Source organism: Uloborus diversus, chromosome 1 (assembly GCF_026930045.1).
Source record: "Uloborus diversus isolate 005 chromosome 1, Udiv.v.3.1, whole genome shotgun sequence".
NCBI lineage: Eukaryota > Metazoa > Arthropoda > Arachnida > Araneae > Uloboridae > Uloborus > Uloborus diversus.
The window spans coordinates 24,023,539-24,050,649 of NC_072731.1; the positions used below are offsets into that span (position 1 = coordinate 24,023,539).

Below are 27,111 nucleotides of genomic sequence, written 5' to 3' on the forward strand. Positions count from 1 at the left end.
AAAGGGGTGGCGCAATCGAACGTTCTTTGTTTTCCATTGTGAGTGCCATATCTCAAGAAGTAATGCTACGTTCTGGATGAAATGTGGAGTAAATGTCAATCCATATGTAAACAGGCGTTGATTCAATTTTTTTCAATTCAATTTCAATCACTCCATGGTGGGACTGATTTTTTTTCGTGTGAATAAAAATAGCTTTATAATTGCAACAATAATAAAGATAAATCGTTATGAACTGTCGTCTGCGTAATTCGCGTGATTTTAATTGTTGGAAAACTACAAGAAAATCGCGATAATTTAAACTTTTTAATTGTTGCCATTTTGTGTTTGTTAACAAATAAATGTTTGTAATTATTTTAAGCAAGGCTTTTAAAATAATTATCAATTTTCATTCTTTGCTTTGCTTTTGAGTTAAATCGGTGATTCGCAACTCCAACGAACTATAGGGGGCACTGCAGTCACTGTCTAATGGCGGAATTAAAAACTAAAACAAACGCATGTGGTAACGAAGAAAATGCTAAAAGTGTTGTGATTTTTGTTGTTATGTATGATTTTTTCGCTTTATTCATTTGAAAAGATTTTTCAAAGTCTTTTGGTTATTCTGACCCATATAGAAAGAGATTAGAAACCAAAAAGTATTACGAAAATAAACAATTAATGCAGAACACACAGTAAGTTGTTCTGAAGCAGCCATTTTCACGATGTTGAATTCGGAATTCATAAATTTTTGGTTCGCTTCGAACGGCATTTTCATTTTGTACCATTTTTTCTATACATTAGTACATATTAAGTTCAGTTTCGTGACATTTCCGGCATTTGTTGACATTTTTGTCACATAGTGCACATACGTGGCAGACTGTCAAGAGTAACGTTTAACACTAGATAATTTATTTCTATGACTATATGATTGGATATCTAAAGAAATCATGCATTTAATTCATTCGTCATGGAAATGATTTACCTGATATGCGAAATCTTGTCAAGATACATTATTCTTTCACACAATTTTAAAACCATAACCTTATAAACAGATTTTTGGCGAACTTTTATTTTTTATTGTTCAAATTCTTAACGTTCTTTCTGAATTTTTCAATCTGTTCTGCGATAAATATTTTCAAGAAAATTTATTTGCATACTTTCTATTTCAGTAGGATTCTGTAGTAACAAAGGTTATTTAAATCATTTATGTGGAATTAGGTTAAGGAAAAGTGTCCAGTCAATGTTGTTAAGTTCGTTTTTTTTTTTTTCTTCATCGAATTGAAAAACTGATATTTATTCAAATTCACTCAGAACAAAATAAATAAAATGTGTACTCACAGTTTATATATGGTGGTAGTTTTCTTTTCAGTTGATTGACCATTATTTCTTTTTACTTATCGAATTCTGTAATCTTACTATCATTTTATTCCACTCATGATAAAAATTAAAAATGGTTTAACTAAAAACGCGAAATCTCGCCAAGGCTACTTTGCTCGCACAATTCCAAAACTATAACCCTAAACAAATTTGGCGAAACCTTTCAGCTGAGAATAAAAGGAATAAAGTAAATTCTTTCTCGGTTATTCATTTTGTTCTACGATAATAAATTCAAGAAAATATTTTGCATACTGTCCATTCCAACTAAATGCTGCTGTAAAATATGATTAGTTAAATTAATTTAAGATTAAAAAAAAATCATATTCTTAAAAATTCATACAAAACAATAAAAAATTTTACCTGGTATAACGTTATCCACTTTTGTTAATCCAGAGTTTTCTTGTTTACGCTTCCACCATTTAATACTTTTTTGAAAGAAATAAGGAAAACTAACATTATTTTGAGAAGCTCGAGAATACTACTAAGGGACGAATTAATTTCTGTTGTTGAAGGCGTTCTTAGACATGTTGAATGCGTTACTCAGAACAAACTGACCGCGTTTACGTCAACAGATACACGTGGAGCGCAACGTGGCAATGTTTTAGTTGCATTCGCAGTTTTATAAATTACCGCAAGGTAGCGTATTCGAGCGCTGGAGTTCCGAATTGGGATGATCGTTAAGCTTTGGCGTGTGTAAATTTGGTTTTGCTGGGAATATTGCTACCTTGTCAAGCATGGGGAGGGATCATAATTATGCGAAAGATATTGAAGAAAGTTTTGTGATGGCCACATCATACTAGTTTCTTTGTGTGAATAAAAATAGCTTTATAATTGCAACAATAAGAAACATAAATCGTAATAGACTGTTGTCTGCGTATTTCGCGTGATTTTAATTGTTGGAAAATGATCAGAAAATCGCGATGATTTAAACTTTTTAACTGTTGCCATCTTGTGTTTGTTAACAAATAAATGTTTGTAATTACTTTAATCAAGGCTTTTTGAAAACAATTTTCTATTTTCATCCTTTGCTTTGCTTTTGAGATAAATCGAAAATCGGGATGGACGTCAAGTTTTGGCGTGTGTAATTTTGTTTTTGTTGGGAATAATGCTTCCTCATCAAGCATAGGGAGGGATCAGAACTATACGAAAGATATAGAAGAAAGTTTCGTGATGGCCACAGCATACTAGTTTCTTCTGTCTCTGGCTTTTACTGGGAAAGCCTAAAAAAGAAACTGATCGTTTTATTTGAAAATATCTTTCACAAAGGTTTCTAGTAATGATACAGCTAAGCATCTTCTTCGGAGATTTACTTGAGAAGACGGCTTATTGTTTCTAGAAACGTTTATGTGGAAGCTGAGTCTCCCAAGATCTTTTCTCGCAAACGGACAGTTTTTTTTTTTTTTTTTTTTTTGCAATGTAGAGACTCTATAACAAATGGTGCTGATTAAATGATATACTAAAAATTAGTAAATCTTTTAAAGAGCTAAAATATAAAGACCCCAAATTTTAACATTACGTGATCGGCATGTTATTATCATTGAGAAGGGATAAAAAGTGGAGAGGGTAAAGCCCTCAATTTTTGAAGGCAGGGTCCCAAGTCATCTGATAGAATTTTTAACAAAGTATTGGATGAAATCAGGTTTCTTTCACTAGCTTCACGCAAAACGTTTCGACCATTCGTAGTAACTGCTCAACAACCATTCTTCTTCCGTTTAAACCATTCGAAGAAGCCACTTGACTTGGAATCTTTGCTTCCGCTACGGGGTTCTAATCCCTGCTCGTTTCGCCCGGAAACCCCCGTTCACCACTTGTGGTAGCTCAATACCGACTGCGGCGGGTGACAATTAATGATTGTAATGCTGTGATTAATTATTTTAATGTCCTGAAGACTGTCTTATCAATTCATATCTCCTGCTCCTTGATGTTTAGAGGGGTGAGAAAGGGTGCAATGGCTTTCCCTGATTGTCCTGTATCTAACAGTACCAGTACCCACTAACAGTTCCCAGAAAAAAACCGAGTTTATTCACGAGAATGAACCGGGATTTTCGGAAAGAAAAATTTGACAATCCCCAGGAATTTTCAAATAACTTTTAAAAAGGAAAACTTTGTTGATCTTTTAACCTTTTTTCTACACGATTTTTCAAAATTTTTATGCTTTGTACTGTTGTAAATGCAAATTACGTATTTTTTTCCCCAAAAAACACCATGCTGAATAGACTGTTTAGCTACCCTCAACTGACGATTTTTTATTGTAACCTTTGTGCTTGAAAATTAAATGAATCAATAAACCAACGTTTTGAAACACAAAAAATACAAATTACTGCAGACACGTGTTTCAGTGGTGCAAGGAACACCTTTTTCAATGCAAAGAAGTGTGAGCGTTTGGATGAAAAGTCATCCGAAGAAAGCAGCACGCTGAAACAGGAGACAAAAATGGGAATTAACAAGATTAGTAAGACAAAATGACACCTGGAGCCCAAATTTATTATATAATTCCATCAGGGAAAAAACCGTTAAATAATAAATTGACATGAAATCCCATAAACAATGCAAATTTTCGAAAACGAAACCACTCCGAATAAATTAGCAATATATTTACCGACGGGGGAAATAATGTACGGAAGCAATGTGACAAATAGAGAAATGCAGAAAAAAAAACAGAGTGAAGGATGAACAAATTGGAATTAGTTGATCGCAAAACAAAAGAAGAAAACAAAAAATGAAAAGAAAGAAAAAAGAAAAGTACAGGGAAAATGGGAGGGGAGGTGCCAGTTTACATAAAAATAATGGGAAAAAAAACAGTTATAAAAATGAAGTCTACACAGAAGAAAATTACGAAATTGCAGTAAGGTCGTTAGCTAAATTACACCGGTTCCTCAGGATGTGGAAAGATTCCCAAAAATCAAGATCCGACGAATTGGGGCATTTTTGGATAATTTCATAAGAGTTAAAATCAAATGATTTATTTGTATGTTTTGCACACTTTAATAATAGTACAGAGATAAGAAAAACATTTTATTTTTCAGTTTGCCCCGTAAAATAAACAATGGAAAATTTTCCGCCTTTTTTTTTTTTTTTTGAATGTACCAATATACTTCCTAGAATAAAAAATAATGTTTCGATGCAAGTTTTATTTTAAATACATTTAAATACATTGTTCTATCTTTCCGTGCCGTAATTTTCAAAACAAATTTCCAATTTATTCATTTTGAAAAAGGTAAGCCATCTAACTATTTTAATTTTCCCCTCATTCCCTTACTTCATTAAAAAAACGGACATTCCGAATGCTATGTTTCATCGGCGTTGAACGTTGAAGAGATTAAATTTTCACAACCTCTCTTTTATAAATGCATTGCATTTCTGTCTTCCGTGCTTCCGTGTTCAACCAGCGTTAGTAACGTGAAATTCGCGTAAAATCCACTTACGATAGTGAAGTATTTTGTATGTGGAAAGAGTTTTAGAAATGCAAAACACACAAATAATGTGTTTTCGAAGAAGAAAGTTTGTTTTTCTAAGAGTAATCAGTTTTTTATTCTTCTGAATACAGTCATGTTTCTCCTTTCAGGATGCCATTAGTTTTTTTTTTTTTTTTTTTGTGTGTGACGTTTTTTGTTACTTCTTCGATAATCAGAGCTTGGAATTGGCAACAAAATTCAGAGTAATGACAGGAAGAAAAAAAATGCTGGGCTCATAACTCGTTGAGTTGAATGGCGAAAATACTTACCAGGGTGTGACGTAATCGATAGCACCGATCTTCGTCGAAGCATCAGAGAATATACCTCAACCCCCGCCGGTATCTTTGAACATGGTATGTATCTTCAAAGTGACTCCGTCTCTGTCAATTACTGTGCTTTGATACAACTCGCAGTCGTAACTTTAAAAAAACCTTCTTTTTTTTTGGGTATTGAACTCACATACACAACTAGGTGTTACGTAACTATGCTGTAACTTTTTTTGCACTTACTATTGTATTTTTTGTTGCTCAAAATTGGCCTCCCGTGATGCAAAAATATGTTTGCCCAATTAAACCTTATTTTCACTATTGACATCTATGGTATTCTTAGTGCACGTGATACTTGTTGTCACTACTCTGAATATGTGGCACTCTACATGAAAAAATAAGTATCCATCAACAATTTTCCTCAATAATCACTTGAGTGAGTCTATTGTTTGTCAAGGGGAGCATTGGGTCAACCTTGCCGCTCTAATGATAGACCTGAAAGCCTGGTTTTACAGTAACTTCAACTTTTCCATCGAAATTTTTTAAGGGAGTCAGCAACTACTGAAAAGTTAATAAGTATTCCTTAAACCGCGACTATTACCTCTTTATTGTTCGCAGGGCAATAAGAACCTATAACCTATTATCACCTATTTATTTTCTTAATTAATTATTATTTTTTATATTTATTTATTTATTTATTATTTTATATATTTATTTATTTATTTATTTTAATTATTTCCAATTTCAAAGATAAAAATATTTTTTGGTCGCATTCCTGGATCGTAAACTTGAAGTGACAGCACAATCTGCAAAATGAGGGACAAAAAAACTGCAACACATGTCATTTAGAATACCAAGGGGAATATAATTTCAGTTCCTATCTATATATAGCCCAGTCATATTAGATATTAAAATCGCAAAACACGATGTAGTTCTGATTTTTTAGTATGTTGTTTGGGTCAGTTAGGGTAGTGTAAATCTGAGTTTGCAGTTTTCAAAAACCTGTGCTCGCTGCGCAATTCGCGAAAAACTGCGAAATTGTCGGACTTTTTTTAGTTTGTCCTTTATAATTCCTAAACTATCCAACTTTTGATACTAACTGTGAATACCCGTTTTAAAGCACATTAAATTTGAAACAATTTAAGCTCTAGTGGTGTTCTGTACGACCAATAGTTTAAGGAGATTTCGTACTTCAAATATTGGCCTTTTTGGCGAAAAATAAAATAAATATGCTTTGATCATATTCCACACCAATTATGAGCATGAATTCCCACTCTTATTAATTCTTAGTAATTCTTAGTAATTATCTAACTCCAAAGCAGTAATATGAAATCAAACAGCGCCAACAATCGGCACATTTTGGAATTTTTTTTTTCCTTCGCCGAACAAATTCCATTGCTTCCCTACTGTTCTAGTAAAATTTGAAGTTACTCTGACCAGTAGTGTTAAATTTAAAACATTTTGAAATCACAACTACAGTCAAGTCCCGACTTACGCGAGGGATGCGTTCCAAGACTCCCCGCGTAAGTCGAAATTTCGCGTTGTGGAAAAATATATGCAAACAATTTTTTTAAAGCATACCAAATACTTTTAAACACCCCTCAAACTACTCTTAAGCATTCCTTAACCATACAGTACAGTTTCTTGCATAAAGAACTGAACTTTTACTGTATTTAAAAAATAAAGAACTGTTACTCAATATGAAATACTTTGGGATGCATAAAATGAATGACTAATGGGAATGAAAGACATAAAATAAAACAACAACATGGTACGCACAGCATGTAGTAAAATTAAAATGATGCACTATAATAGTAATGTACAGTAGATACAGTAACAATATTTAAGAGTTAAAAAATGAAGATAGTGATGATTTATGCTCCATCATCAGATCGGTATTCTTATCTAATACATTTTAAATTACGGTTGCTTCGCCTTTTCTTTTAGAAGATTTCAATGTGGCAACATCTCTTCTTCCTGATCTCTTTATTAATCCACAATATAAGAACAGCTTCCATTTTCATAATATTTACTTTACTAGATGACTCTGTAAGCTTCAATATTGAAACTAAGTTCTGAACTTTTACAGATATCTTTTTGCTTTGACTTATAATTGTACGTATGGAAGATTCACTCATACTTATTGTCGCGCTACCGTCGACGTTTTGCAGTTGTTCAAGCATATCGAGAATCTTAGCCTTTTTCTAATTTTTTTTAATTAAAAACTTTCTTTTTCTTCTCATTTTCAGAAACTTTAGATGAAGGTGACACTAAGGTGTCATTATGTTTCATCAACTTTTATATTTAGAAGTGGAAAAAATAAATAAATGAAAGATGCTGAGTGGTTATTTGATGCACTAGACTAGTTATTCATTATATCATATTTAGTTTATAACATTCACAAAATAAATATTTAGTAGCCAATAACGAAGCTGATACTTCTTTCCAAAAAAATTCGTGTTGTTTGCGAAGCATTCGCGTCAGCTCTAAAATTCGTTACTCGTGAAAAATTCGTGTTATAGCCATTTCGCGTAAGTCGAATCACGTTGTAGCGGGAGTCGACTGTATATTTATAATAACTTTATATACGTATACAATAGACATGCGTAGACTGGGGTGAAGTGAGAAATTCCAATGCTTCAGAGTGCCGTGAATCGAAAAGTTTGGGAACCCCTGATCTACGTCAAATCAGTTGTAATATTTCACCTTTTTTTCTTACTAATGCAATGAATGTAGTGATTGTGTTTCATGTTTTATAGAACAATTTAATGCGTAAGATATTCGCAAAATTCGGATAATCAGGTGACTTGCAAACTCATCCGTATCATCCTTATTCACGAACAATCGGAAACTCGGTGCATTGACGATATTTTAAGCAAGCAACTTGAAATTATTTTTCTCCGTTTTCTATTTAAAAAAATATCGACCGGAAATTCGACATGTATTCATTCGGTTGAAAATTCTATACTCCTGCGTCAGAAAAATTTCGTGACTTTTAAAGAAATCTTGTGACATTTTATCCGCATAATACCGCAAAAAAGATGACAGTTAAACTTCATTTCAAGTTGTCTCTTATGTAAACGATTCAAGAGATTCAAAAATAATTTAAACCCCAATATTATATTTGCTTGGATCACTTATGCTCTGACATAATATGAAGGTAAACGACGTTAAGGTTTTATCATAACAATTCATTTATAGAAAAAGTAATCTTTCAAATAACAATAGCCATGAACATAGTTCGACGGCGATGTGTAAAGCATTTTTTTAATGTTTTTTTTTTTAATTCCATACACCGTTTTCTTAAAATTTAATTTTACTTATCCATTTCTCATCCTGTTGTTTTCTTGTTCATTTACAAGAAACCTGCAAAAAGGAGCACCTGGTTTTCAACGGAAAGTTTCTTTTTGTATAACAGGATTGGGACCCTAATACCCTTCAACGTATTCATGCTCCTTGGAACACCACACCGTCCTGTTATTCTAATACATACAAAAAACAGTTGTAGATAGCTCTTTTTGAAAAGGTGTTTATTTCATCTTATGATTTCTTAAATGAGGTTTCTTATACTATTGTTTTCAATTTCAAAAACAAAAAGAAGTTGAAAGGAACTCCATTCAGTGAATAGAGAAGTCGGTTAACGACAAGAGTTTTGGTTATTTCTTAAACTAATAAGAAGACATTTAAAGGATTAATTTTTGAGAGATGAGATTAGATAATATCAAACGCAAATCGCAGATGAACATTATTCTGAAAGGGACCTTGTAGAAGTGTTTTTGGTGGGTTTTAGAGGCCCAAAAAACCTACTTTAAATGAGATACTTTTGTGAGAACAGATTTGTTTCATATCTCTTTCTGAGTTAACTAGGAGTTAACTTATGTATCGACGTAAATAATACATTTATCCAGAAAAAAAATAGAATACTTTTGCGAATAGGGCTCGTATTATCTTCAGTGCACATTAATTCAAGCTCACTCGAATTCTCATTTCGAACTTATTACCTGTCCTTTGATTCTTTTTTCCATGTTTATTTAATATTTTCATTAATTGTTTTTGGAGACAATCAAGTACGATTCATCGTTCACGTGATTTTTATGTTAATTTTGAAGCAAAATCTCATTCAAAACTACTATTACACATCAAAAAGTAGAGAGAGTTGGTAAACATACCACATTTTACACGTGATGTTACTGGATAGGCATGTAGATTCTTTTGTAATTTAAAATAGTATCCCAATCGTAACATAAGCGTGTTAAAACAAGAAAATAAATTTGAAATTGTCCCGTGATAAATTTAAATTGTAAAAAAGAAAAAAAAAATCAGTAGCGATCAACTGAAGATACATTGAATTTCCGCATGACAAATTTGAAAATCATGGCGTAAAACTAAGAGCGTTCTTGAATTTAAAAGGGAGTTTCAGATTAGTTTAGAAACTTTTAGCAGTTATCCTCATTTATACGTGGTGATGTTGTTGTCGTGTCCAAAGAAGTGCAGAGTGCGAAGGTTTAAATGGCTCCAAAAGTCTTAAAAACAAGATCCGCTAATTTTGGAGCCCGATGACTGTAAAGGATTTCATGTGGTGGTGCTCTAAGTTGGAGGAGGGAGCGAATAATGGCCTGGCAATTAAAGACATGGTCCGGGGTTAGTTGTGAATGGGGACAGTGCTTGCAGATGGGATAGGATTTAATATTATTTGGTAGAATCTTCATGCCCTTGAAATGTCCAGTACGTAGCCTAGCTATTGTAGAAGAGAGGTTTCTTGGGCAGTGGAGGTCAGGAATTGTTGCCTTGCTGAAAAGCTGATTATAGATCCTTCGCCTGGCTACAGCATTAACGTTTTTGAAGGTGGCTGTTAGTGGTTGGTCTTGGTCACGTGCCTCCTTTGCAAGGGCATCTGCACACTCATTTCCCTCGATTCCGACATGAGCTGGGATCCACCGGAGAATGCAGGTTGTCTTGAGTGAGTGGAGAAAGAAATTAATTTCTTGTGTCAGTCTTGTCATACCGTTACGTATGGCTTCAAGTGCTGATTTTGAGTCGGAAAAAATCACGATTTCTTCTATTAGGTCTTCAGGAGTAGGGGAAGAAAGACAATGAGCAAGAGCCTCTTTAATACCAACAAGTTCGCTAGCAAAGTTTGAGGCGATTTGGCCAGTGGGTATTTTAAGCTTGACATTATTTCCTGAGGGATAAATGATGGAGATTCCTGCGCCACCTCTATTACAGTCAATGTCAGAGGAACCATCTGTGTAGATTAATACACTGTTTTTTTTTGCAAGTGAACGAATAGTGTCTTCGCCTTTCTGTAATAACATTTGATTTGGTTCCTTCTTAGAGCATGGTTCAAGTAGGTAGGTATTGATTTTAGTACTCTTAGGAGGTCTAAAAGTAGAGAGTAGTTCTTGAGTTATGTCCAGAGAGGAATGAGCAAGACCAATGGCGCTTCTGATATCCCTGTCTAACTAGCGTTGATGATCTCTGAAGCCTTGATGTGCCTGTCCAAGCGTTGAAGGCTCTGTGGGCAATGTGGTCTTTATTGTGGCTTCTGATTTTATTTGTAAACTTTACAGTAGCAAGTTTCCGTCTGTTCTCGAGGGAAACAAGACCACTTTCGAGTTCAGCCTTGGTGTTATTAGCAGAGGATACTGCACCAATAATGATTTTGGAAGCTCTATATTGGACTGAGTCTAAAGTCTCTTTGGCAGATTCGGATGCATGTGCCCAAATGGGGGAACAGTACTCGAGTACTGGCCTGATGACGGTGCAGTAGGTACTTTTTAACGTTGATGATCTTGAGCCCCAGTTGGTGTCGCAGAGTTTGCGTAGGATGTTCAATTTCTTTAGACTTTTGTTTGCTGTGATTTTCGTATGTTTTGTAAATCTCAATTCTGGATCTAGAAACACTCCCAGGTATTTGGGATTTTCGACGCGCTTAATAACGGAGTCTTCAATTCTTAAGTCCGGTTGGAAGGTTCCACGATTTTTCCGATCAGTTGAAAAAACACAGTAGTTAGACTTATTGGGGTTAATAGTAAGTTTGAGATCTGTAGCCCATGTTACAATGCCCTTAAGACTAAGATTCAGAAATTTCTGGGAGGTTTTAAGATCTTGACTTGTACACCAAATGGCAATATCACCTGCATAGCAGGCGATTTTGGTATTCTTATGAATATAGGAATCAACTGTGTTCATGTAAAGTAGAAACAGCAGAGGGCTCAAGACAGAGCCCTGTGGTACACCAGCCCGAGTTTTGCAGGTCTTAGAGAGTGCTCCATTGAATCTGACTGCGAAGCGTCTGTTTCTCAAGAAGTCATTTATCCATACAAGTGCATTGCCCTCGATGCCAGCTTCATGGGCGATGTGGATGAGTTTTTGTCGCCAAACACGGTCAAAAGCAGAAGACAAATCGAGAAAGACAGCGATCGTCTTTTCATGAGGTTTTTTCTGATCAATTACTGATTGGCAAAGGTAAAAGAGCTAATCCGCGGTGCTGTGATAGGCTCGGTAGGCCGTCTGGTAGAAGAGTAATTTTCTGTGTTGAATTAGCCATACGTGGTGATACTGAACAGGTATTTGCTGATCTGCGGAATAGTCTTTTCTAATTTTAAAACGTGTGCCAAATATAATACAAGAGCATTATAACGATATTTTGTAAATTATGTCGTAATATTTTTTTAATTTAAAAATAAAAATTGTTGGAAATTTTGAAATTTTAAAGATTTCATGTCATGATTAACTGAAGACACGGGGAATTTACAAATGTCGGATCTGAAAAGGCCACATTTCACAATAGAAAACTGTGTACGAAACTCATTAAGTGTAGAAAGAATTTTTCAATTGAAGGGGTCGGGACAGAAATGCGACAAACCACATAGAGTGACTTTTTGATCAAAATTTTTGTTTCTCATAACTAAAATTGAAATAAACATGACAATGGATTATGTTATTTGGAGAGAAAAATATATAGATTTAGAGTATTTCAGAATATAAAATGTGTAATACCTTTAAAAAATTCTACAGGTATTTTTTATAACTTGGAAATTGGCCTACTAAAAAATCCACATCCCTTGGAATATCTCATTCTTGCTCCGAGCCCTTCAATTAGAAACTTCTACCCGTTGGTTAAAGCATCGCTCAGATGAAAAGAGAAATAATGGAAGAAAAAGAAAGGAAAATAAGAAAAGGAAACTAAAATTGGAAAACATACACTTGGTAAAGTTGATAACAAATTCTATGCATATGATCCAGAGTATAGTATATGCATTAGGGTATAGTGAAAAAAATCAAAATATGATAAACGTTAAGTAATAGTGCGGAAAAATTGCCTTTTGTAGAGATACTTAGTCATGCAAAAGGATTTCGACAGAAAAAAAATATCTTAACGGTTCGCCCGCGCCTTGAAATTGACCATTATTGCATAAAAAGTGGGAAAAGTTACAATAATTTCATCAAAAATAAAAATTTGATAAATTTTATATAATATCACTTAAGAGTAGGCTTTTTGTGCATATTACACACCACATGTGATCATTTTAATATTTAACTAGATTTTTAAGTTTCACACATGCTTTGAATTTGACGAATACAGCGTCAGAACTGAATAACATCGTGATGCTCCGCACATTGAGGAAAAAGTATTAAAAGTTATATTTTGCAAAAATTTGCTTCTGTATTAATTAATTCTTACATAGATAGTACAGCGTAGCGTCTCACTCATTCCTGCGTTATGGTTACAGCAGAATTTTCTGTATGCTTACAGAGAAATTGCTTGAAAGGTTGCACATTAGCAAAAATTAAGTATTCATCTGACTTTCTTGAACGATTTATCAAGATCATGCTTTTAAACAACCAATATATAGCAAGTACTTTAATACACAATGTTAGTTTATTTTACTATACAAACAAGACATTTTTATTGCACTAAGAGAGGAAATGACCTGAATCAGGTCCGAACACAGAACGCGGATCTCAGACTCGCAAAGCATGAGCATTTTACCACTTGGCCATCAAAGCCAGTCTTCGTTTCGCTAATTAGAGTTCACCTGCTCTGCGCCGATTCTGATCTGTACGCATGCTCATTAAATTCTACTAAAACCATAGTGCAAGGTTCCTCCAACAATTTGAGTTTTTAAAACGATGAAGCTACACACTTCAGAATTCTTGTAACGTTTCACCCATTAATGCTGGTAACCATACACATTCTTTTAGTATACAAAAGAAACTGAGTAAGGACGTCATTAAATACAGAAGCAACTTTTCAGTTCAATTCTTTTTCCATGTTGATTAAAAACGGCACTCAAAGAAAAAAAAAAGACACCTTTCAAGTAAGGAAAATTGAAAACATACACTCATTGTGTTCTTAACAAATTCTACTCACATGATCATTTGTATGAATTCATTCTCAACCGTCATTCTGCCTTCCATCTGTGAGATAGAGAGGGGAAAAAAGCTCAAAGTTTTGGGCTTGAAAATTACCATCTTCCGAATTTTCCGGGGGGCTACTTTCTTAATAAGACTGAAACTGTAATAAAGTTCTCTCCCTTCTCTTAGTCCTAACTCTGTTTATCCTCGAAACAATCTCCGAATTAAACTACTTCCAAGAGCAGCGCGGGGTGGTTTCCTCTTTCACAGCGGGAAAACCGCAGAAGAAAGATATTTCCTCTGCAACTTTTACCACAAGATAAATAGATTCGAGGCAGAGATAAACCAAGGAAAGATGCATGAATAAATGGATGAACTCACCTGCGATTTTTCGTGACTGATCCGTGTCTGCTGAGATTTGTCCGTCATGTTCGGCGGATCAGATTTTTTAGCTTCTTCTTTGCCTCCCTTTTTGTGGCATCTGAAGAAAGGAAAAAAAAAACAGTCATATAAAGTTGCAGATCCGAAAAGTGAATTCTCAATAATCTGTACCCTATTAACCCCTTCAGTCGAAACTATGAAATATTGGACCAAAAATGTTGATATTTGGTGCACAGTGTACTATGGTAAAGGGTATCTTATCGACAAAATTTTGAGTTTGTGGGAGAAAAATTAAAAGAGTCATGGCACGTCCAATATTCCGGACTTATATTTTTGAAATCAATATTTCATATACAAAAACGATAAAATACCGAACAAACTTCATTATAAAATGTTCTACAAACAATTATAAAACATAATATAAGCGTTTGAAACGATTAATTAAAAATTATATATTTTTAAAAAAATCAGGAAAAAAACCTCGCTTTTCAGATGAAAATCCATGGTTGGAAAAATGAGCCACTCTCTATCTCTCAATCCTTATATGTCAGTGTTGTCAATCTCAAAACGAAAAAAAATATTTCACAGATTATAATAAGTAGAATGTAAAGAGTCAACTACAAAAAAATCAACTAATTAAATCAATTATTAAATGATTAGCAGCGGTTATAGTGTATGTCCGGTATACCGGACACCAGGTCTGAAGGGGTTAAGCTGAACTTCTCTTAATCTGGACAGCCATTTCAATATGTATATTGCATAAACGAAAGGCGATTTTACTATATATTTCATTTTTGTTGACATTATTCGTACTTTTGTAATTTTGTCTTTCCTGTACCCCAAAGCCAGACTGATGTAAGTCCAAAAATTACGATTTTCCGTTTCTGAATTGTATGAAGAAGGATATTCCGCATCGAGAAATGTAACGTAACTGTTTTAAAAAATCCTTTTAATTTTTTCACCGGGGTTAAAAGAGCGCACGTTCCATTCTTTGCATCTTTACGTTCTTCTGGCTTTGAGGTTCAGTTATGGGTGATTCTCCAAAATCCTAACAATATTATGCCCCAGTAGCCTAACACAAAAATTGTTTAACAAAGAAAATGTTTTCATTTTCTTAATAGTTAGAAATAACTTATCTGATGTGATTCTACTATTATTAAAACAATAACTCATTTAGTTTTTCTACAAAAATATTTAAATAACCAGAAAGTCACACTTTTGGCGTGTCCCCATCAGTTTTTCAAATGGACTTAAATAATTTAAAAATTTTATATCAACATTCTCCACAAATTCAAGTACAAAATTAAACATACTTAAAGGTGTAAAATAGCATTCCTTTAAATAAATTTAATTATTTAAATCATCAAGGTACATCGTTTTAAACTTTGTCCCCAGGTTTCATGTCATTTTCCTGTCCTAGGAATGAGTTCAATTATTATGGATTAAAAAAAGGAATTTTTGATTTATTGTGCTACAATACTGTTTATTATTACCATTTTGTTAGTTTCCTTGAGTATCAAGTTCATATGATTTGGATCAAAAATGGGTATGAAACAATTTTTGCTGTCATTCTCCTGAACAAAATTTCTGTGTTAAATAAAAGAAAAATAATAATTCTACTCATAGTGTGAAGTTGAATTAAGAGGTTAGAATCGAAAAGTAACATTAGTTACCTTAATTATAACTGGGTTTACGCAACAGGCTAATTGTATGGAAAATGTATTACTCTTGTCCCAAAGAAAGGTGTCATACTCCTGTCCTAAAATAATCACTCTTCCTAGCATTATTTCTGAAGCACTGGTAATGCATCCCGTAGAATAGAAGGATTAATTTCCAATACATTGGTTGGAAAATACGATTCGCAACTCTAGAGCTCGAATACGCTACCTTGCGGTGATTAACAATACTACCGAAAAAGGTAAAACATTCTGTTTCAAATGTTTTCTTTGGGGTAAATTACAGGCTTCAGATAGTTTGTGGTGTAATGTAATTTCAGAGGAATGGAAAAGAAAGCTTCCCACAATTACGGTGAAAAATTGCTGTCATTCACTAAGCTTCGAAGCAAATTATAACTCACGGCATTTGCTTGTTTTACCTTTTTCATCCGCCATTAAACAATGGCCGCAGTGCCCCCTATAGCTTATTGGAATTGCGAATTGATTGAAAAAAAGAAAGTTAAATTTGGTAAACGATAGATAAATATTGTATCCGTGTAATAATTCTATTTATTTAATATTTTGTGTTGTTGTTCAGACAAATTGTTCCAAAAGAGATTTATTGGTTAGACATTTGTTTATCTAAATGTTGCTCTAATAGAATAGTGAAGTTTGCTATAAATTTCGAAGTTGCTTTAAGTAAAATATATGTTATTAATATTGCTGATTCCCTTTTTGTTTTATGTTTGTATTTCGTGAACCATAAAATAATTTGCAGGTAATGAGAAGATAACTTTTTTTTTGTAAGTTTTATCATACTGTGTATGGCTAACTAAAAGAAAGTTTTAATATAGAAATAAATTTTTTTCGTTGAAATGAAAGTTCGTTATTCGGAGTATAAGCTATTCAGAGTGAATAATGTGGAAAAATCTATGTGGGACTTGTACTCGAAAAAATTGGGGGTGTCCGTTAAGGGGGGTTTCACATAAATTTTGTTTTGTCATTTAATAACCATACTTTTCGATTTAGGCTTCAGTTATTTCTTCATTACTATAGTTAAATTTTAGAAAACCCACGAAGAAATTTATTTTGTAACTCTCTTCTGGTTCCGCTAGTCAGTTTCTTGCTGTATGAAAATTTAACCCCCTCTTTTGAGGGTGTAACATAGTTGAAGCGAATTCCTTCTATTTTTCTCTTAATAAGTTCCTAACAAAGAATAAGTAAAAAATTTTTCAGGTTTCTTTCAGCATTTTTATTATTTTAAAAAATGTGATAGGAAAATGTCAGTTTTTTGGAGAATCACCGTTATGCAGTTTTATATTTTATTCTCCGAAATTTAAAATGCAGCTTTTACTGTGTACAGTATAGTTGGGGCAAAACTAACCTGCCAGCATTGTGAAAGTTACATAGACCCGAATCATAGCATTACGAACCTGCAGGTTAGGTTTGCCTCCACTATAGTTTGTGCACCTTGGCTTAATTTTTAGGTTATTTTGTTTAATCCCGTACTTTCATAAATATGGATAGCCAGGATTCTTATTAGTCCGGATTATCTGAAATTCTACTATACTTACATTTCAAATCATCAATCAAATTTTCAAATCATCATTCAATTTCAATCATTCATTTCAAATCTAAAAACATAGAATAGGGGGTTCCTTTTATTTTGTCACCTACAACTGACATGATAAAGAAAAAGTAAAAAAAAATTAAACGGGAGCTAAAATTAAGGATTCTGGTATTAGTTTAAACCAAATTTTTTGCTACATATATTAATTTTGAGAATAACTCAGAAAAAGTTTATTTACACGGGATGCTTCCAATTATGGGTACTGTAAAAATAACATTAGAAAATAAGTGTTTGCTTTTCATAAATGAACTATATGCCCTTTAAACAAATACTATTTTTTTCGAAAACCAGTGAGTTTGTGTGAGCTTATTTGAAGTCTTTTTTTCACCAAATCTACTGTTCAACCCCTGATCATTTGATGACTACGCTGTGCAATGAAAATGCGAAGTAACATTTTCATCGTTACTTTCACTTCTCCATTCTTCATTTTCTGAAGAAAAAGAAGGTTGCTTCTCCCAAAAATGAATGACCTCTGATGAATTTAATTTGATCTCTTTTACTCATTGCAGCTCCCTTGGTCAGAAACACTGAGATGGGCAAAATAGGTCTTGGCCCCCATGGGCTGTCGTGCCACTGTGTTTGGTTTTTTTGGCCTACTTTCCCAGTAAAAGTCAGACAAAGAACAAAAAAAAAAAATAATTTGAACTTTGACATCTTGAATTCAAATTATGTTTTCCGCAATCACGAGTGTGTGTGTATGTAGGCGTGCGTGTTTGTGTGTGGGGGGGAGTTGTGTGTATGTGTGTTTGTGTGTGGGGGGTATGTGTATGTGTGGGTAGTTGTATGTGTAGGTGTGTGCATGTGTTTGTGTGTGTATGTGTAGGTGTCTGTATCTATGCGTTTGTGTGTATGTGTTTGTGTGTGTAGGTGTGTGTGTGTGTGTGCATAGGTGTATGTGTAAGTGTATGCAAGTAAGTGACGCAACCTGGAGAGGGTTTTCGCTAGATGAGCAGCATCGTGAGGCGGTCGGCCGACGGTGGTGCTGCAGAGGGTGCTGGCGGGAGAATAAAATGATAGGGCCTCAAAACTGTCAAGTGAGAACAATAAGCAATGTGATTGCTTAAAAAGCATGAAAGAAGGCTTAGTGCATCTTGAAAATATCGTGAAAAACAAAAACAAAAGTCAAAGTTTAAATAAAATAATTAAATAAATATCGAAAAATTTAAAAATTGGAAAGTAGGGTATTGAGATTTGGGAAAATGTTTGTTTGTCTGTCTACCCCCCCCCTAATAACTTTTGAGTGAATTGTCCGATTCCAACAGTTTTTTTTTTTCTTTTTTCTTTTTTTTGTTCGAAAGATCTCGGCGAGGACACTTTATTTCCATATTTCATTTTTTGATTTGAACATTGTTTCGTTCAATTTTGAACAGTTCAAAAAAACTTAACATTAGCGCCTACGGGGGAATTCAAGGCAATCATGTGAACTTAGATGCGAATTTACTTCCTACAAACTTTGTAGGGAAAAGGTTTTTATGAAAAACATGTACATAAAATATCATACATTTCATTAGTTTTATTTATTTTTGAAATTGCATTAATTCATTTTTAAATTATTTTTTGGCAACAGGGAAAAACAAACGATTTTTTTTTAATATGTATCCATTTTAATGATCTTATTAATTTTAGGTCCTTTTGTTTTCTTTTTGAAAGAGGTAAAGTTTTTTTTTTTTTAATGGAATAAAATGTATTTTCTGCTTTGTTTAAAAGGTGCTGCTTTTTTATTTGTTCGTTTATTTATTACTTACGCATCTAATTCTTTAGATGAGCGAGGAATATTTTATTTCTAGAAATCGGCTTAAAATATTTTTAAAAATATGGTATAAGTAACTTGCGATTTTAGCTAATTTTGAGAATTTTGATCAGATACTAGAAAGTCGTTACTGCATACAAGAAAGTAGGCTCGTTTAGTTCTGGATGGAACATCTTATTACTCATTGAATAATTGTTTAAATTTGAGGACTAAGTTTCTGAAACAGTAAGAAGCATCCTACGTTAGGCCAGTGCAACATCGCAATCATAGAATAAAATGCCGTAATTAATAAGTTCCAAAAAAGTTTACGTGTATCCTACATTATGAGTACACAAGCAGCAGTAATTACTGGACTGCTGTCATAACTCAGAATGTTCTTCATAATAAGCGTGTAAATATAAAAGAGAAAGACTAAAATTTGACGTTTTTCCTTTCTTTTTCGCGAACCCCATGTACAAGATATCGGTTTCAATCGTCTTGCAACGACAAATTAATCAATAGATTAATACGTCGTTATCAAAAGCTCTCCCTCCCTTTTATAGTACTAAATTTAAGGGGAGAGGAGTGAAACATATTTTTCAAATTGTACGGAGCGCAGAAGTGCCCCCCTTTTTTTCCCTCAAATCAAGTTTGTTCTTAAAAAAAATAATAATAAAATGAAATTTTTATTTAAATTCCTCACACACGTTTGATTTTAATATCAATTGAAATGTCTTTTTTATTTTTATGTTAAACGAGCTTTGCTAGAACCTTCTAAGACAATAGAACTGGAATAATTGTCGTTTTAAAGAATGAAAATGGCTAGGCTTAGCGGTGTTTTGTTTGCTGTTGATCTTGTTCGGGGTCTTTCTGCGCATTTTTATATGGAGGAAGGGAGCGTTTCCGAAAGAGAAAAAGTGTTTTTTTTTTCTACATTTTTACCATTTCAAGCTATTTTTCACTTTTCTCACGCTTTTATTTCTCTCTCTCTCTTCTTATCGATTTTAATGCATTTCTGATTGCCCATCCCAATTTTATTCAATAGTCTATTTTGTACTTTTATTTTATTTTTCTGTTAAATCTTCGCATAAATTTGGATTGATTGAAATGCAAATATGATAGGAAAACTAAGTTTTATGTCAAAAAATAAACCGAAAATGTATTTGTGATATACCTCCAAGAATAACGCTATCGAGTCGCATCGAAACGCAAAAGGATAGGAAGAGACACTAAAGACAATTGGTCGAATTTGGACTACAAGCTACACTAGTTATAATTAATCCCCTTTGTAAAGAAATCTTTCTTTAATTATGTTGCTGAATTCGTCTTACAAACGATTTTTTTTTCAGAATCAAAAGATTATAAAAATTTTTAAAAAATGCACACCTGACACGCGATCAGAAATAATTTGCTCATTGCAGTAAAGCACTGGACTTAGCAGTTGAAAAATATCTCCATTAGTCATTGTGAAGACGTATTATTGTATTTGTCAAATTGTAGTTGCAATAAATTATAAAAAGCGTCATGGTGTTAAAAGTAATTATACGCTCAATTGCTAGAAGTTCTTCTCAAATTTTATATTAAAAAGAATGATTCAGAATCGATTCTCTCGGAATCGGCTGTTGTATTCCTCAATTCCGGTTTTATTCTCAAAAAAAAAAAAAGAAGCTTTGATGATAAAGATACTTTCACAATTGTATTCATCGATTGAGAAAAAATAAATCGATGGCTTTATCCCTTTTTGAAAGTCTTTTATTGAGCTGTCAGAGAACTTGAGTGATCGACTAATATTTTAAAGATCTCACAATCTTAAAAATGATGCATTCCATATCAAGAAAAATCGGTTGATTTTTAATAGAAATGGAAATTAATATTAAATTTCGATTACTTTGTTAAAAGCATTCGTTACCGTTAATAAAATATCTAGCAGACTCTTGTTCCTCATTTTTGGATGCATTTCCATTTGAATTATTTCAAATACAATTATGAAATACATTATTTTCTTTGACAGAAAAAAATCAAACCTTACAGGAATTCAAAGTTTGAACTTTTCAAGGACTTCAAATTGCAGTAAAATTATTTGGAAATATTTAAACAGGCGTGCTGACCTGGGGGGAGGGGGGCAGACAGCGCTATTGTCATTTTTAGAGGAGTGTTTTGAGTCTTTTTTTTTAAATTGGTTCTCGCTTTTTTTAGTGGGGCAGTGTATTTAGGGGATGCGCTCTTGCTCTTGGGGGAGGGGCACCCTGATTAAAATACATTATATCGCTGCATTATAACACGGAGTCACCAACATAATGTATGCCCTGATAAATAACCTCACGATAGTGAACTTTTTTGATTTCGTGCACTTATTGTTCACTGAGGAAGTCTTTCTGACGACGCTTACTATACTGCCGTGGGCAAGTAAATGGCAGTATCTACAGAAATGAGTTTTTTAGATATTTGAGAAATTTTTGTTGGATTCAACAATAAAGAAATGTTGCAAATAGACGTATGTTTCGCTCCTTTTTTTCCAGCGGAAACTAAGTCTTTTATTTCCGTTATACGTTAGCTTTATTGTATAAGCTTGTACTATAATGTTAATGTACAACAGATGACAAAAATGCAAAAAAAAAAAAAAATGAAAAATGAAAAATTTGCAGTTACTGCCCTTTACCTGCTCACGACAGTATATTGTATTATACTTCGATGACAATATTTCATATAATAATTAATTTCCCTATTGTGTGTAATTTACTCCAAGGGACGAGTCATTTTTCACCGGCGAAGAGCGAATTTATTTCCAATTTGCATCTTTTTATCGGGTTAAATAGTTTTTTCTGGCTATATTTTCATGTAAAGTGTCATTTACAAATAAGGTTTTTTTTTTTTTTTTTTTTTTCAATTTTATTATTGTTTTTTATCTCAAGTGTTTCAAAAAACTTCAAAATATTTTGAAGTGCACTTTGTAGAGATCTTCTGCGACTCAATCCTGCCCATTTTAGTTTTTTTTTCTTTCAGTTGCAAGTATTGGTTAACGCTCTTCCTCTTTTAAGCACTTTTAATATAAATTTGGCATGTATGTCACGGAAATTCTGAGAATTGCTTTTGCTTATATCTCAGCAACTAGACCACTTAGAGACTTCGGGGTTTCGCTGAACGATTTGTTTAATCTTAAGGCAAAATTTAACACTAAAAAATAAAAATTCTGAAACCAGCTAGTTTGTTTAGCTAAGAAAGCAAACAAGGAAATGCAATGCAGAGTTAGAAATAACAATCCATTTCGATGAAACTACAAATGTGTGGGTTTCTTTCACAAATGTTTGAAAAAATAAATGGCTATCGTTTCCTAGAAACTGCTTGGTAAAACATATTCGAAGATAGATGTGTTAGCTCTACCAGCGAAAGTACGGGAAATAGCCACCAATCTAACAAATCCACCTGCTCTGACACCCCTCGACTTGTTCGCTTAATGTAACATCAATACTGCAAAAATAATTCAGAAACGTTCCGGGAAAACAATGGGCAACTGATGTGCTCAATTTCTGCCAGTAACATATCTTGGCAAAAACAGAAACATTTTCTGATCAAAGGCAGTAACTTCCCTGAAATTATTCTTGAATCTTTCTGAAGGATTTGTAAATCTTCCCAGTTAAAGCTAGTCATGTTTCTGGAACCTTCAAGGAAAATTAGGTATATATTTAATGTAATTGATAAGAACTCTTCTGATTTACTATGAAAGCTTCGGAAGCATAAATGCAATCATAGCCAAAGCTAAGCCAGTATTGCAAATAAGAACCTAGCATCTGACTTTCCTGCAAATTTTTGCCTTGCAAAGAATCCAGAGAATTATTCGCTCTCATTGGGAGCTTAGTCAATTTGGACTGGCGGTAACTGAACCAAAGCCAATAAGCTTAATAAACACGCACAGTCAATCTTTAAACTAGTAGCTAAATTTTTTTTCCACACAATAGTGAAAAGTCTGCATTTGTATAACTTGTAGCAGTTTAGGAAACTTTCTTGACAAAAATACTTAATTTTCCCAGAAAATTGGTTAAAACCTGGGAAATCCCGAAGTGTTTCACGGAAATATTCAGTGACGTTTGGGATTTTTCTTACACTTAAATTCTTTGTGTACAGAACTAAAATCATATTTCTGAATCAGCTGCGGGAAAAAATTTTGGAAGCAGTCAGCAGCATTTCAGCTGATCAATTAAAGCATATGTTCTGTTCCATTGCCGAACGTTGGTCGCATTCAGGGTTGACAAGTCGAACCCGATTAAATTCCTATGTACATAGGCTGCTCAATAAGTAATAAGACTAATTTTACTGAAGGGAAACCACTCAACGAAATGTTAATTTCCGTGGCACGAAAAATGTATGTTGTTTGTATTAACAAAAGCTACCGATAGTTGGCGAGTACAGACTCATGTTCCTGAGTATCTCGTGATTGAATTGAAGCCTGTTGACGGGTGCCTACAAGACGCAGCCAGTTGTCAAACTGGAAGCGTCATTGGGACAAATTTACGCGATTAAAGTTTGTTTTCGTCTTTAAAAATCAGCATCAGAGATCTTTGATATGATGCGTGAAGTTTTCAGCGAGTATTTAGACTTAGAGTTAGTACTTTTTGCTGGCATAAAGCTTTTAAGGAAGGCAGGCAAAATATGGAAGGTATTGAAAGTGAGGGACAACCTTCAATGTCCATCACAGAGACAATAATTAACACTGCTGCTTCTTTTTCATCAAGAGACATCGCAGAATTATTTTACACCAGTGGTTTCTGGCTGTTTCCTAAACTAAAGAAACCATTACGAGGCAAACATTTTGAAAGCAACAAAGCATGTCTAAACTCTGCGAAGGCGGTTTTGAAAATGCTCTCACAAACTTTTAAGAAGTGGACAGACCGTTGGAATAAATGCATTTAGTCCCGCAGAAGGATTTCTTTAAAAAAAAAAAAAAACATGTAAATTATGACTAGTGAAGTTGTTCTGTATTTTTTGAGCAATCACGATTGCTTATTGCTTTGATTTGACTGTTTCTGGCGTTCCTTTGATTTTTCCCACCAGCACCCTCCGCAGCATTACCGTCGACCAGCTCCTCACGATGCTGCACCTCTAGCGAAAACCGTCTCCAGGTTTCGTCAATATCCTACACTTACACGCATACATACACTCGCCTACACACATATACATATATACACCTACACACACATACACACACTCACATGCACACAACTACTCACACACCCATGCATGCACACAGACACAAACACATATGCCTACACACACATACGCATACCCCACACACACACCTACACACAACTACACACACACTCATGCCTGCACACAGACATAAACATATATGCCTACACACATACACACACATACCCCCCCCCCCCACACACAAACACACACGCTTACATATACATACACACTCGTGATTGCGAAAAACATAATTTGAATTCAAGATGACAAAATTCAAATTAATTTTTTTTTATATAAATTTAGCCTTATTACTTATTGAACAGCCCTCGTATATATGTTCCTTTTTTCATGCATGTATTCGTTTCCCTCATTAAACATGTGGATCATGAAAATGGACCGTTACTTTTGAAACAATATGAAGTTGCACTCAGATATACTTATAAGTAGCATGTCGTACCCAAACCTTAGAAAACTACATATTAATATAATTTGAAAGGTTAGCAAATGAAATGTAATTAACTTGCTGCAACATTTTTGCTCAACTTATAATTTGCTCTATTTCTATTATTCTTCTCGAATGTGATACAAATGAGTAATTTAAAAAGCAACATTTTTCACCGACTTGCTGCTTTGGTTACTAATTGAGAATAATAATTGATGAATTGGAAAACGTGAGCTGCATCAGCTATGCGCTTTGATTGGCTGATCGGTTATATTTGCTTTCCCATTTGGTCCAAAAATTTCTCGTGGTTTTGACTGACAAGCTTATCTTAATGTGTTTGACAGTTTGAGCCAGCTGGAACCTCACCTACATAGTAGCGAGTGTTTTGAAAAGATCATTTTGCACTTGTTCTGGAAAGTTGAAAACGAAACGATGCGACGTATGCAGCATTTTTTTCAATATTTTCTCAATTCAGTATACATATTTAAAATTGACATTATTTAAAATGTAATGTTAAAATCAGTTTGAAATGCAATGTAAATGGGTATTGAAAATATAAATAATTAAAATAAAAATAAAAGACATTTGAATTTCAACGTCTTAAATTCAAATTATGTTTTTCACAATCACGAATTGCGATAGGACCCTACTCATTGTGTTTCTTGTTTCAAAAAATAGAATGGCAATAGAAAAGAAATTCACGCCCGTCATGTTTTGGCTAGTGATTTTCTAGAATAGATGATACGTCTCAAGTCCATAAAAAAAGAAACGTTCGTTAGGATGCAGTAACTAAGATGTGGTTATTATGACCAATTTGCAACAGTGCACTTATCATAATGATTATATTTACAGCATACACCGTTATGATAATTTTTATTTCTTGACAAAATTTCATTCTGCTGATAACGAGACATGAACATTCAAATTTTTAGTTAGTAGACCTTAGTCTATAGACACATTCAGTTTAACTTCGACTTTTTTACTATTTGTAACCATTTATTGCAGGTCTTTTATATTTACGCAAATTATGGGGCAATATCAAACACGATGATAAAGGTAGACTCTGGAGAAAAGTATTTACACATGAGATGTGTGCAATATTGTTTAATGATAGATGTACAGATCAATACAAAAAAGAAAAATTCAATTTAAAAACTGAACATTGCTTTAAGTATTTAACAGTAAGTTAAGTTATATTGCATGTATTGCTTCAAGTGTTTATAAAATTTCAAAAAGATCATAAAATATTTCATAATACTAAAATTTATTGAGTAAAAAAGTAATGATTTCAAAAGCAAATTAAAAATTCTATGTTGTAATCGTTCCATAAACAGTGAATACAGTATAATTGAACGATGGAACGAAATAATAACGAAAAAAAACGAGTTTTAATTGGAAAATTTCCTTTACACATTTTGGGTTAGAAGGGTAAAACTGACAGAGACAGAAAATATTCATTTATTCAATAAATATTTTTAAAAAGGAATTGTTGATGTTTCTCAATTGATGTTTTTACTTTTATTAATAATAATTTGCAATAACATATTACCTTCTGATGCAGAAAATTACATTTATTTATTGTTTATCTACTCGTTCAACATAGGTTCGAGATTCAGACGTGTTCAAAATACTTTTAATTAAAAAAAAACAATTAAAAAAACATATATATGTCAAAATCACAAATGCACGAAAAGTTTTTTCTCCAGTATAAAACTAAAATTAACTAGTTGAATTTAATAATCAATTAATGTTTGAAAAAAAACTATCAGCATCAAGGGTCATGCGCTACAAGTTTTAAAAAATGCATTTGATTTTGAGTGGACGAATAAAACGCTTTTTTTTAACGATTGAAAATATGAAAAGATATGTAAACAAATAATATAATGACTTTTTAAAAAAATACCAAGCACTTTTCATAATGCACTCAAAAGGACAAAATGACTTTCCTGAGTCAGAAAGAACAATTTAAGTATTCCTGCAGTTTTCAATTAGTCCAAGAAAATGACACCACAAACGACGGACCTCAAGACATGTAGAAAATTTCGATGTCTCCCCTATTTCGCCGACACGAAATCCCCTCCCCCCCCCGTCCTGTTTTTCATTTTCAACTTTTCAATCATACCTTTTGATGCACAGAAAGGGGGGTGGGGTTGAAATGTCAGTGAAACTAGGGATAAACCAGAAATTCGAATTTCTCTCTCTCTCTCTCTCTCTCTCTTACCATTATCTACCTTACAATCATAAATTTCAGTGTTGAAACATGCATAATTTTCTTAATGGGAAAGTTTGGTTTGAAATGACTTATGCCACACTTTTCTTCTTTTATAGTGTCATTTTCTTGGAATAATTGAAAACTACAGGAATACTTAAATTGCCTTTTCTCACCCAGAAAAGTTATTTGGTCCATTTAAGTGCATTATGAAAAGTGCTTTTTTTTTTTTTTTTGAATTTCTGTTATCTTATTTTTAGTGTAACTGTATTTCACAAACAGAATAATGTTACCATTACGAAACTTTACCTTATTTTTTCCTATAAATGCTCCGTACTAAAAAAGGAGAAAAACCTACACTATATAACCAAAAATATTGGTAAAAACACTTTCAAAAATTCATATTTTTAAGGATTTCTCAAGAAATAAAAGACCAATTGTTT

At 33.3% G+C, this 27,111-nt stretch overlaps 1 protein-coding gene across 1 annotated transcript in view; it reads right to left on the reverse strand.

Annotated features, from left to right (window-relative positions):
* LOC129234320 (golgin subfamily B member 1-like) overlaps positions 1-27,111 on the reverse strand; it is a 221,597-nt gene that overhangs the window by 168,080 nt on the left and 26,406 nt on the right. The window contains exon 2 of the mRNA XM_054868313.1: positions 13,817-13,916. Within this exon, the coding sequence (XP_054724288.1) occupies positions 13,817-13,916 (100 nt within the window). The remainder of the gene's footprint in view (positions 1-13,816; positions 13,917-27,111) is intronic.